Source organism: Leucoraja erinacea, chromosome 15 (assembly GCF_028641065.1).
Source record: "Leucoraja erinacea ecotype New England chromosome 15, Leri_hhj_1, whole genome shotgun sequence".
Lineage (NCBI taxonomy): Eukaryota > Metazoa > Chordata > Chondrichthyes > Rajiformes > Rajidae > Leucoraja > Leucoraja erinaceus.
Genome location: NC_073391.1, coordinates 3,093,312 through 3,105,653, shown reverse-complemented (window position 1 = coordinate 3,105,653; position 12,342 = coordinate 3,093,312). Strand labels below are relative to the sequence as shown.

At 41.7% G+C, this 12,342-nt stretch overlaps 1 protein-coding gene across 2 annotated transcripts in view; it reads right to left on the bottom strand.

Moving 5' to 3' along the window:
* The window catches only part of fra10ac1 (FRA10A associated CGG repeat 1), a 69,407-nt gene that overhangs the window by 47,202 nt on the left and 9,863 nt on the right, over nt 1–12,342 (bottom strand). The window contains exons 2-5 of one of the 2 annotated variants that reach the window (XM_055646601.1): nt 9,257–9,327; nt 5,693–5,800; nt 3,223–3,268; nt 242–318 (exon numbers count right to left, since the gene is read on the bottom strand). In XM_055646601.1, the coding sequence (XP_055502576.1) occupies nt 242–318; nt 3,223–3,268; nt 5,693–5,800; nt 9,257–9,327 (302 nt within the window). The remainder of the gene's footprint in view (nt 1–241; nt 319–3,222; nt 3,269–5,692; nt 5,801–9,256; nt 9,328–12,342) is intronic. The other variant, XM_055646600.1, reaches the window with a different exon arrangement.

Sequence of the window (12,342 nt, the reverse complement as noted above, 5' to 3'; positions counted from 1 at the left end):
TTAATCTATTTCTTTATGGGTTAATTATAATGGGTGTAAAGTTATAAATAATAATTTATGTTAATTCAGATTTCACTTTAATCTTTACTAAGCCAAATATTTATTCTAGACTTGGTACTGTTTGCAATTCAAATCAAGGAGTTTATTTTTAGAACATGTCAATGTCATCAGAAGAACATGCATTGAAATCAACCATTATCTCCAAAAATGAATTATTAAACATTTATTTTTGAATTCTTACGTTGATCTCTTTAAATCTTCTTTGGATCCACCGTAATAAAGCAAATAATCATTGATGTACTTCTGGTGCCGTTCATACTTCACCAAGTTAAGTATTTTCTGCAGATGGCAGCACCACCACAAATATTACTCCTACAACACAGTAACTGGAGCTTGACTTAGAAGTGAGAGTGGCATCACTAACCCAAGGCAGTCAATCATTCAAGTGAACACCTGATCTTGTCAGGTGTTTAAGAAAGAACTGCAGATGCTGGAAAAATCGAAGATAGACAAAAATGCTGCAGGAACTCAGCGGGTGGGGCAGCACCTATGGAGCGAAGGAATCGGTGACATTTCGGGTCGTGACCCTTCTTCAGACTGATGTGGAGATGGGGGGGGGGGGGGCTGCGGGAAGAAGAAAGGAAGAGGCGGAGACATTAGGTTGTGGGAGAGCTAGGAAGGGGAGCGGAAGGAGGGAGAAAGCAAGGACTATCTGAAATTGGAGAAGTCAATGTTCATCCGAATCTGACCTTTCCGTCCTGGGCCTCCTCCATGGCCAGAGTGAGTCCCACCGCAAATTGGAAGAGCAGCAGCACATATTTTGGTTGGGTAGTTTACACCCCAGCAGTATGAACATTGACTGCATGAACATGTTCCCGATGTTGGGGGAGACCAGAACCAGGGGCCACAGATTAAGAATAAGGAGTAAGCCATTTAAAACGGAGACGAAGAAACACTTTTTCTCACAGAGAGTGGTGAGTCTGTGGAATTCTCTGCCTCAGAGGGCGTGGAGGCCGGTTCTCTGGATGCTTTCAAGAGAGAGCTAGATAGGGCTCTTAAAAATAGCAGAATCAGGGGATATGGGGAGAAGGCAGGAAAGCGGTACTGATTGGGGTTGATCAGCCATGATCACATTGAATGGTGGTGCTGGCTCAAAGGGCCGAATGGCCTACTCCTGCACCTATTGTCTATTGACTTCTCCAATTTCAGATAGTCCTTGCTTTCTCCCTCCTTCCCCTCCCCTTCCCAGCTCTCCCACAGCATACTGTCTCCGCCTCTTCCTTTCATCTTCCCCCCCTCCCCTTCCCCCACATAAGTATGATTTTGATAGGTAGTAATATACACCTCTGAATGAAGTGCTTGCCTTGGTTCAGTGGCACCACTATCACTTCTGAGTTTTGAAAATTAAAAAAAAACGCAGATTCTGGAAATCTAAAGTTTGAACTGAAAATTCAGGAAACATTCAGCAGGTCAGGCTGCATCAGTGGTAAGAGAAACAGAGCCAATGTCTCAGGTTGAATGCTCTTTGTCAGGACTGGCAAAGTTACCAGTTCTGATGAGGAGTCTTTGATCTAAGGTGTTGGCTGTTTCTCTTCCCACAGATGTGGCCTAACCTGCTGAGTATATCCAGCATTTTCTGTTTTTATTCTGGCTATTGTTTTCTGCAATAGGTTTCTTTCACTCCACTAGTAAATTGTTAAGTGTTGTGCAATCAGATGCTTATAGTTGTGAAAGTGGATATTGTGCTGCCAATGTCTGTCCCATATTTCCATGAAACTCTCGCATGTTGCAGCTGAAAATCTGGAACTGTTGTTCCACCGTTAGTTCAAAGTCAGAAGGATAATAGATTTCCAGCAACGGTTCCAATTTTTTTTTCCATAACAGCAAATCCAAGGATATGATTCACATCTGTGTTTGAAAAACATCTGGATTCTGCAATATTTCAATCCAATTATTAAACCAGTATTCCTTTATCCTGTTCCTTATAATCAAACCCAGGTCTTTGACAATAAACAAAAGTTGTACTCAAGGTATCTAAGTAACAATCTAAACCTTCATGCCAGCATCAACTGTGAGAAGATTGACATTGCAGAGCTTTTATAGCAAATCGAATGTTCAAAAGCAGCAAATTCATTGTTCAGACTATGAATCATATTTGAATTATAATGATAAAATTAATATTATGGCCTTAAGATGGAAGATGGAGTTTCTATTTCCATTCTTCTCGCCCCATATCACTGGTAAACTAATGTTCTTTTATACTATTTATAAAATAGCAAATCGTGCTGGATCTGACCCTCTCCCTGCAGTACCTGCCCTCTTGCACTCTCTTCTTCAGATGACGAGTGCTTCTCTCACTAGGCCAGACCACGAGATGTTATCATGTACTGGGTGGGTCCTGCGGAGGACCCACCCAGAATGCCCCGACAAGGCAACACTTGGGATGGAGCTTTGGCTTCTGAGATCCAGGGGATTTAAAAACTGTTGAAATTAATAGCAATTTAAAACAGAATTTTGAAAGGCTAGTTAAAAAGCATCCTCATTAGCAGGTAATTGAAACATTTAAATCAGAGTGAAATACATTAAACAATAAAAGTTCCTTATTAGTATACTTGGAATTGCCATTGAATAAAGTATTGGAACCTGGCATTGGATCAGAGAGGCAATCCAGCAAAACTGGGCTTCACTGATGGACTCCAGATGGAGTTCAGTGATAGAACAGTAACCGTGTTTGAATCTTTCTTCTCTGTTGCTTCCATGATGAATAGTGCAACTCCATACCTTGAGTCCTCACAAAGTTGAATTGAAAGTTACTTTCTCAGTCTTTGGCAAGGTCATAAAATAGTCAATCTCAGGTGTTTCTCTCAACTGGAAACTTTACAGGTTTAGAAAACTCAAGCATGGGACTATCTATATGCTTTCTCCTTTACAGTCTTGCTGGAATCGCACAATAAATTTTCCGTCTTTCACCACTGTTTTATGAAATTCTATAAAATTGTGGAATAATAATCCCATTTCTAATGTTGAGTCAGTCTTATGTTTTATAGACCTTTTATAGTATCTATAGATTAATTACAATTTAAATTATATTTTGAAGAAATATTTTTGATGTAAACAGCCATAATATGAAAGATCAATGCATTTTCTGTTAGTTGAATTTTAAAGGTAAACTTCTTCAGCTGTTTCGCCTTTCACTACCATGAATTTTGATTTAAAGGATACAGCATCCATAGCAATAAGATGGTAACGCCGATTTCTTGCTTCTTCCCTTTTAAAGAAAATAAAATTTAATGAATTACAGATAATATATCTGGATAAAGTATAAATAGCAAACGAAAGTTTACTTAGTGCTTTTCACATTCTCGTGATATCCAAAAATGCTTCTTAATCAACATAGGGTATAATCAGCAAATATGTCGGGCAATTTGTGCACTTTAATGCCTCACACACAGCCATTTATATTTGTTCGGTATGACTTATAATCCAAAACCAAGTGCTCCCTGCTTTGTAATAAAGAGCCACAGAATCTTCACATCCAGCTGCAATAATGCCCATGACCTGAACTCCACAAATTGTTCTTCACCTTTTGTCCGATGATATTACAACTTAGGAACAGAGGGGCTGCAGTGATTCATGGAGCCTTCCACTGTATCAGGTTAATTCCGGCTTGTAAAACAGATGCTACCCTTGATCTTACCTACAAAAAGTGCAGAAGCCATTACCTGTAACTCAACCAATTCCGTCACCCGCTTGACCGATCCTCTCAACTTAGGTCTGGTTCCTGATTTGACCAAATGATCAAATGTTAGATTCGCACAATTTATTGCAAGGGTTACAAGTGTCTGGTAAAGTTCAAATGCTGCATACTTATTAAATGCTCTTTTAGTTCGTTTGTTGAAGGCAAAAGCAGTTTTTTCAAATTCAAATAATTTGTTACATAGATACATGGACTATAGGTGCAGGAGTAGGCCATTGGCCCTTTGAGCCAGCACCACCATTCAATGTGATCATGGCTGATCATCCACAATCAGTACCCCGTTCCTGCCTTCTCCCCATATCCCTTGATTCCGCTAGCCCTAAGAGTTCTATCTACTCTCTTTTGAATGCATCCAGTGAATCGGCCCCCACATCCTATACTCAATTCCTCTTGTTATGAAGGCCAACACTACCTGCTGTACCTGCATGCTTACTTTCAGGGACTGATGTGCAAGGCCAACCAGGTCTCGTTGTACTTCCCCTTTTCCTAAAGGCCCTGTCCCACTTACATGTCCTTGGCACACAAATGGCGCGACTTCGCCGTCGCGTTGAGGTGCATGGGCATCGTGTGGCTGCGCGGGGCTGGTCTCACTGAGAAGCGCGGAGGGTTATGGAGCTGTGCACGGTATCGCGCGGAGCTCCGGGATTTTGTACAGAACAAAATCTTTGCGCGCCACCGGCTTGTCGCGTAACTGACGGCCAAAGTGGGACAGGCCCAAGACCCTGGCGCGAGGCAACGTCTCACCTCCAACAGCAGCAGAAGAAGGCAAACGATCATTGAACTCGGCCTGGGGCTCACGGCCTTTGCGGGTCCGGATCCGCTCCCACTTCTACTCCCAGAGCGGGGCCAAGAAAATTGAAGATAGACAAAAAATGCAGGAGTAACTCAGTATTTCTGGAGAGAAGGAATGGATGATGTTTCGGGTCAAGACCCTTCTTTCAGACAGAAGAAGAGACTCGACCCGAAACGTCACCCATTGCTTCTCTCCAGAGATGCTGCCGGTCCTGCTGAGTTACTCCTGCATTTTGTGTCCATCTTCAAATGACGTCACACACTCCAGACGGCTGTGCGGGCGCATGATGACGCTTGCGACCTTCGCGGGACCGTCCCGCCTCAACGCGACGACGAGGTCGTGTAATTATCGTGCCAAGGACACGTAAGTGGGACAGGGGCTTAACCTGACACCATTCAGATAATAATCTGCCTTCCTGTTCTTGCCATCAAAGCGGATAACCTCACATTTATCTACATTATACTGCATCTGCCATGCATCTGCCCTCTCACCCAACCTGTCCAAGTCAACCTGCATCCTCATAGCATCCTCTCCAGAGTTCACACTGCCACCCAGCTTTTTGTCATCTGCAAATTTGCTAATGTTACTTTTAATTCCTTCATCTAAATCATTAATGTATATTGTAAATAGCTGCAGTACCAGCACCGAGTTTGCGGTACCCCACTAGTCACTGCCTGCCATTCTGAAAGGGACCCATTAATCCCTACTCTTTGTTTCCTGTCTGCCAACCAATTTTCTATCCATGTCAATACCTTACCCACAATACCATGTGATCTAATTTCCCCCACTAATCTCCTGTGTGGGACCTTACCAAAGGCTTTCTGAAAGTCGAGGTACACTACATCCACTGGCTCTCCCTTGTCCATTTTACTTGTTACATCCTCAAAAAATTCCAGAAGATTAGTCAAGCATGATTTGCCCTTCATATATCCAGGCTGACTTGGACCGATCCTGTTACTGCTATCCAAATGTGCTACTATTACATCTTTAATAATCGACTCCAGCATCTTCCCCAGCACCGATTTCAGGCTAACTGGTCTATAATTCCCTGCTTTCCCTCTCCCTCCTTTCCTAAAAAGTGTTGAAGCAAAAACATGAATTAAAAATGTACTTTTTGTCAGAATTCTCAACAAAAGTTTTACCTGTCGCATTCATTAGCTGCAAGTTGCTTGTGGGGTAATTGGGTGTATTTCTCCTTTTGGAACGGCTTTTTAAATGCCGCAGCATCATTTCTTGTCCTGGAATTGAAACTGCATACATGTTAAACTATTTAGAACATCACAATGATTAGCAAAAAAAACAATGGCATTAAAATCAACAAATTAAAATCAAAACTATCAATACTAAACAAATGGTACAAATCACCATTAATATTTGAGGTGTACCTTAAGAGAAAACCATCACTACTAATTTATTCATATTTATTTATACCCTTAAAAGTGTTAAATGAAAAATGCATTGCTTAAAAATACTCTTTTCTATTGGACAAACACTAAGGTCTTAAACAGACTGGATGGCACATAAATGAGGAAGACGTGGAGAGATATGGATTTAATATAAGACCTGTGGTATAAGTAGAGAAAGGCATGATGATTGGCATAGACACGGTGGGCCAAAGATCTGTTCTATGCTGTACTACTCTGACTTTAATCAGTTTACATAAAATAAGCTGCCAAAATTTGCCCAATAACCTTTCTTGAAGTACATTGGGACATTTAGCTATATGATAGGCACTTTATGCATGAAATAGATGCAACATAAATATTGTCAAATTAAAAGTACTAATCACTCTATTTTCAGATGTCTATTCCATCTCTGTACCATAATAAGCTGAACCTTCATAAATATTCACTTGCCTCTTCTCCCCCTCCTCCCACGAATATACCAAAGAGGTTTATCTTCCATCTCCCTTCTACTCTTGAATAGTACAAGTGAGTTCGGTATCTCGATAAACACAAGGAATCATGGGATTTGTCAAGTAATTCGGGATTTTAAAAAAGCAAACGCAGCATTGCATAAACTGTGTGTACATTTTCGGTCTGAGTTTTTGTCCTCTTTGAACCTTATATTGGTAATGGCTGACCCAAATTACGACGATATGACACTGAATGAATTTCTGCAATAAAACGTCGAAGCTTTGAAGCATTTTTTAGCGGACAGGGGGTTGAAAAAGACGGGATGAAAACACAAACTCGCTGCTCTTGCATACGCTGCATTGTACATGAAGAAGCCCATGCTACCGACTGCCGGTGAAGAAAAACGTCGTCATGCTGATCAATACGAGGAACTCTTGAAATGTGGAGACAAAATTCTTCCCAATCCCATGAGCAAACTGAAAGATGGGTGGCTTGGAGAGCCTAAAGGACTAAACTGCTGACCTCCCACATCCATCGTCGACCTGTCAAATCATCTTGCCAGTTATGTTGAGGTTAACCAGCCAGCTACTTCACTGAAGTCTCGCATGCTTAGCAACTACAAAGAAGGGAAGGCCAATAGCTATTTTAATGCTAGACGGCTGAAAGAAGTCTTCTTTCATCCCATATCTGATGATGTTCACTCTGCTTACTGCAGCTGTTGCCGGGTAAATTGCAAAAGTTACTTCTTCATTCACTGGTGGTAGGGTCAAGCCAAAAATAGGGCACGAAAATGTACCTGCGTCTTGGAGGCCGAAGGTTGGGTTGTTAGCCAAGAAAGATAGACTTGGCTATCCCTCAGTGCAGCAACATCAAGAACAACGTTGCTATACTGAGGGATAGCCAAGTCTATCCCTCATTGCTGGCAGCTGATGGGAAGCGGCTGTAAAGTGGGAAGCGGTGTAAAAATGACAGTGCCGGTGGGGAGGGGGGGGGGTGGGGGAATAAGAGTTCCTTTCACAGCATGTGGGGAGTCTGGCCAGGGGTAAAGTTGCGGGAGGGCAGGAGCGTTGAGAAGGAGGGGGTCGGGGATCATGCCAGCAACCAGCTCAAGAGCGGGTCAGCGGGCGATGGATAACAGGACAGCGTCTGTTCCCACCATCTCTCCACCTGCCGTCACCCTCCACCCCCCACCCATTCAGTAATTCAGAATGAAGAAGATTTGGAAGCCTTGGGCAAATTGAATTGTTACTTTCTTTATTTTAATTTTTTATTTTTTTGAGCGTGAGAAATTCTATGTCCTGCCAGCCTTCTTTCAAAATTTAGCAACTCAAAATGGGGGTGTGTCTTCGACGCAGGTGAGTCTTCATTGCCGGGAAATACGGTACTTTATTAAGTGATATGGCTTTTGAAGACTTTATAAAAGTCGACTGAGAGCTTACGGAGAGGAGAACAATCTGCGCATGCGCGGTTTAAGATTTTTTGGAAGCCGACTGACTGCCTACCCTGAGTAATTACTCACGGCATGTGTCTGGACTGGGGGTAGGGGAAAGGAGAGGGGGAGAAGTGAGGGAGGGATTGGGGGAGGGGAGGAGGAGAGGGGAAAGATCCTGGGGAGGTGAGGAGGGAGAGTGGGGGGATAGAGGGATAGGAGGGGGTAGGGATGGGAGAGGAGTTATGGAGGGAGAGAAGGAGTGACTGAGGGTAGGGGAAAGGAGAGGGAGGGAGAGGTGAGGGAGGGATTGGGAGAGGGGAAAGAGGGAGGATGAAGAGGGGAGGGAGTGCTGGGGGATGAGGGGAAAAGAGCCGCGACTATGCAGTTGGTGGAATATTGCGTTGGGGGAACGGGTTGTGTTGGGGGATCGGGTGCGTGGTGGAATATAGCGTTGGGGGAGCAGACCCAATGTGTCTGCACATAGTCTAGTACTGATTAAAATTATCCAATGTAATGGGAATCAGAAGAGACGTGATTAGTCAGGAGACTCGTGACTAAGTTTTGTACTACACAACTTTACCTACACATGTTCCTGTACATGCAGAACTCATTCAGAAGTCAACAAACGTGCATACAGCCCGTGGCCGTGGACTAGTATAGTAAGAGGTGAAAACCCCACAATACTTTTCATATTATCTACTGATAGTCTTAGATTTGATACATTTCATTTCATTCTCCCCCCCCCCACCAAAAACAAAAACAATAAAAAATGGTTGTTATTCATCGTCACAATCTCGCTCACTCACCGAAGCATAAAGCAATAAAACCACCAAAATCATCGTAGTTTTGTACAAATGAACCATAAATACCTCTGGTTAATAGTTTTGAAAGCAGTATTTTCTTACTTCGAAGAAGCAAAACTGGAAAATACGTATGAAGCGCAGGTCCATACACACACAGTAGCTCAGCTGGCGAGAATGTTTATCCCGAATGCCCCATGACCTGAGCATGCGCAGTTGTAATACCGAATTCGCTTATTGTCATTTCTTTTTATTCCCCAAACCCAAGCCACAGTTCAAAATAAACATCCTACACACATGCATATAACTATTTTTCATCCTTTCTACCCTTGTTTTCTGATATTATTATGCTCTTTATTGCTTTCTTTCAATTTCTTAATTTCTTTCAATATAGGTAGAAATGTATCTTCTTGCTTTTTGGCGGAAAGGATATAACGTACCTTAGATAACTTTAGGTAACCTGCATATGACCTGATTTATGTCAAACTTTTAATTTGAAATTGTATCTCAAATTAAAGTATTTGTTTGCTCATAATTAAAATAATCAAAAAATAAACAGTTCCAGAGGAAGTATTTCTTATACTGTGATGTTTTGGACAAAGGGCAAATAAACCTTACCTTTGACTTTTACAGTTAGATGTCTCTGCTTCATGTTCATCCTCACTGAATTCTGAATCATAACCACGCTCCTATGGACAAAAGGAAATAATAACTATAGAATAAACATGCCCATCTAACTTCAGGACTTTAATTTTTTATTGATCATGTACTTAAGTTTTAGAGATATACTAGACCAAGAGCAGACCGGTTGGGTCTGCTCCCCCAACGCAGCCGTTCCCTACCCGTAACCCCCACGGGAGACGTGGTCCTCCAACTCAAGCCATTCCCGAACATAAGATTCCAGCACTCAGCAGTGCGGCTGTTTTTAAATGGCGTCTTTGAGGTGAGAGGCGGGCGCCAGCAGCCGTTATGGTCGCTGGCCAGCAGGAGGCGACAAAATGAGTGAGTGGGGGGGGGGGGGGGGAGAAGGATTTTATTAAAAATGTGTACATAAACATGACAAAATTTAATGAGTGGATACTTGGAATGAAAAGTGAAATCTCTACCGAAATGGAAAAAATCTTGGCGTTTCTGGGTGTGGTGTTGGCGTAGCAACAAATCAAAGGCTGGCACCCACAAGTCAGGCAGAAACACACACACACACACAGCCAGCCAGCCACAGAGTTTTAATATTATCTAGAGTTCAGAATAATTAAAATATACTGCATAGTCCATACTGAGCAAATTGAAGTTTTTTTGATTGATCCCACTTTCGTTCTCGCAGTTCATAGTACTGCATATTCCTGCTCTTCATGTGTAGGAAGGAACTGTAGATGCTGGTTTCAACCGAAGATAGACACCAAAAGCTGGAGTAATTCAGCGGGTCAGACAGCATCTCTGGAGAAAAGGAATTTGTGATGTTTCAGGTCGAGACCCTTCTTCAGAAACATCATCTATTTGTTTTCTCCAGATATACTGTCTGACCTGCTGAGTTACTACAGCTTTTTGTCTCCATCCTGCTCTTCATGTGCTCATCCAGGCACCTTTTAAACATGATGAAGGTTTTTGTCCCACCACCTTTCCCAACCTTTTGCCGTAATGTTTTTTTCTCAACTTCCCACTAATTCATTTACCAATCAACTTAAATTTATATCCCTTAATTAGCAACCATTTTCCCCAAGGGAAACAAACCCTTTCCATTTATGGTTCCCAAGGGTGATTTATTTGCATTTGAGATCTCTTAAACACAATTTAAACCTCAATTAAATTTACCCCAAGATTTTTTTGACCTAAAGAAAACAAAACCAGCCTAGTCAGTCTCACCTCATAACTATAATTCTCTAGTCTTGCTAACATTCTCATAAATCATCTCTGCACTCTTTCTAGTATTATTGCATCTTTCCTGTAATAGTATCCGGACTCCAGCAGCAACCTAACTATTGTTTTGTATAATTCTAATATGAGCTCCCTGTTTTGTGAATGATCCGCATCGCCATGTGACCGATCCTCAATGCCACCCTTTAACACCAAATTATAAAGATCCTCAAACGATCTAAAATAAATTACAATAATAAATCCATAAACTTGTGTTAGCTTAATCTAAGGACGATAAGCTGATTTTTCACCAATCCTATAATCATTTATCTAGGGGCTTTTTAGTCAAGCTGTTGTAACAGAGGTCCAACCAGACCACCTACACCTTTATTCACCTGGCTCACACTATTGTGCACTGAACAACCTTGCCGTCAACTCTGCTCATTGTCTCAAAGTCAAAGATTTAACTCTCTCTCAGTCAGTAATACAACATGCAAACGGGCTATTTGGCCCACGGTGACTATTCCAAATGTTTATACATAGAAAATAGGTGCAGAAGGAGGCCATTCGGCCCTTCGAACCAGCTATGAGCCAGCCTACTAATCCCACGTGTGCATTAATTTCATTTCTTACTGGTTTAAACCGTAGACTCAAAAAATTGAAATAACTCAGTCGGTCAGGCAGCATCTCTGGAGAAAAGATGTTTCAGGTCGAGACCCTTCTTGTAATTGTGTCAGGGGAAAGGGAAACAAGAGAATTAGACAGTGATATAGAGAGATATAGAAGAAATGAATGAAAGATATGCAAAAAAGTCATGATGATCAAGGAAAGGGTCCATTGTTAGCTGTGGAGTTATAGACAATGAAACTCACCAGGATGACAGTAAAACTAGTACAATGACGAGGGTGGGTGAGGGACAGAGAGAGAGGGGATGTAAGGGTTACTTGAAGTTAGAGTAATCAAAATGCATACTGCTAGGTTGTAAGCTGCCCAAGTGAAATATGAGCTGCAGTTCCTCCAATTTGCATTGGCCTCGCTCTGACAGTGGAGGAGGCCCAAGACAGAAAGGTCAGTGTGGGAAATAGGAGGGTGAGTTAAAGTGTTTAGCAACTGGGAGATCACGTAAGCCCTGATCAGAAGAGTTTGATAGCCCAAAACAAAACTCTTGTTTTTATTTACAAAGGCGGTATGACGTGATGAGCACCTTTAGGTTTTACGCTTAGGCAATACCCTGCATCAGATAGTTCAATCACTAGAAATGGTTCACAAATGTGACAAGCAATTTTTAACTAAGAACAAATGCATAATTAGATTTATCTCTCAAAAGTAAGCAATTATTTTCCTCCTCAACAGTGTCTTGCTGATAAATGCTTTAAAAGGTAGACTTGGAATAGTTATTTACAGGTTAAATTTCCATTCAACAAGGGAGTCATTTAAAAGGAATGCAGACAATGTATATGGGACTCAAAGATAGGAGGGTAAAGAGAGGGCAAAAAATAGCACTGGTGTGCAAGATTACGGAAAATCCAAGAGCATTTATTAGTATTTTAAGAGGACAACCAGGAAAAGAAGATGGCCTATCAGGGACAATGTATGTGAAACTTTTTGAGGTTCAATTTCAGTTTAGTTTATTGTCACACGAAGCAAGGTACAATGAAAAGCTTTTGTTGCATGCTCTCCAACTGAAATGAATACTTCACATCTGAATTAGCTAAAAAAGACAATGTAGTTGGACAATTGAAGGAATGGCATTTTTTAAATTCTGGAACATTATTAATTCTGGAAGTTATCATTAAAATGGGGATATTTGGGGACTCAGAGCTGCTGTAGATTTGGAAGCAACAGCAGGA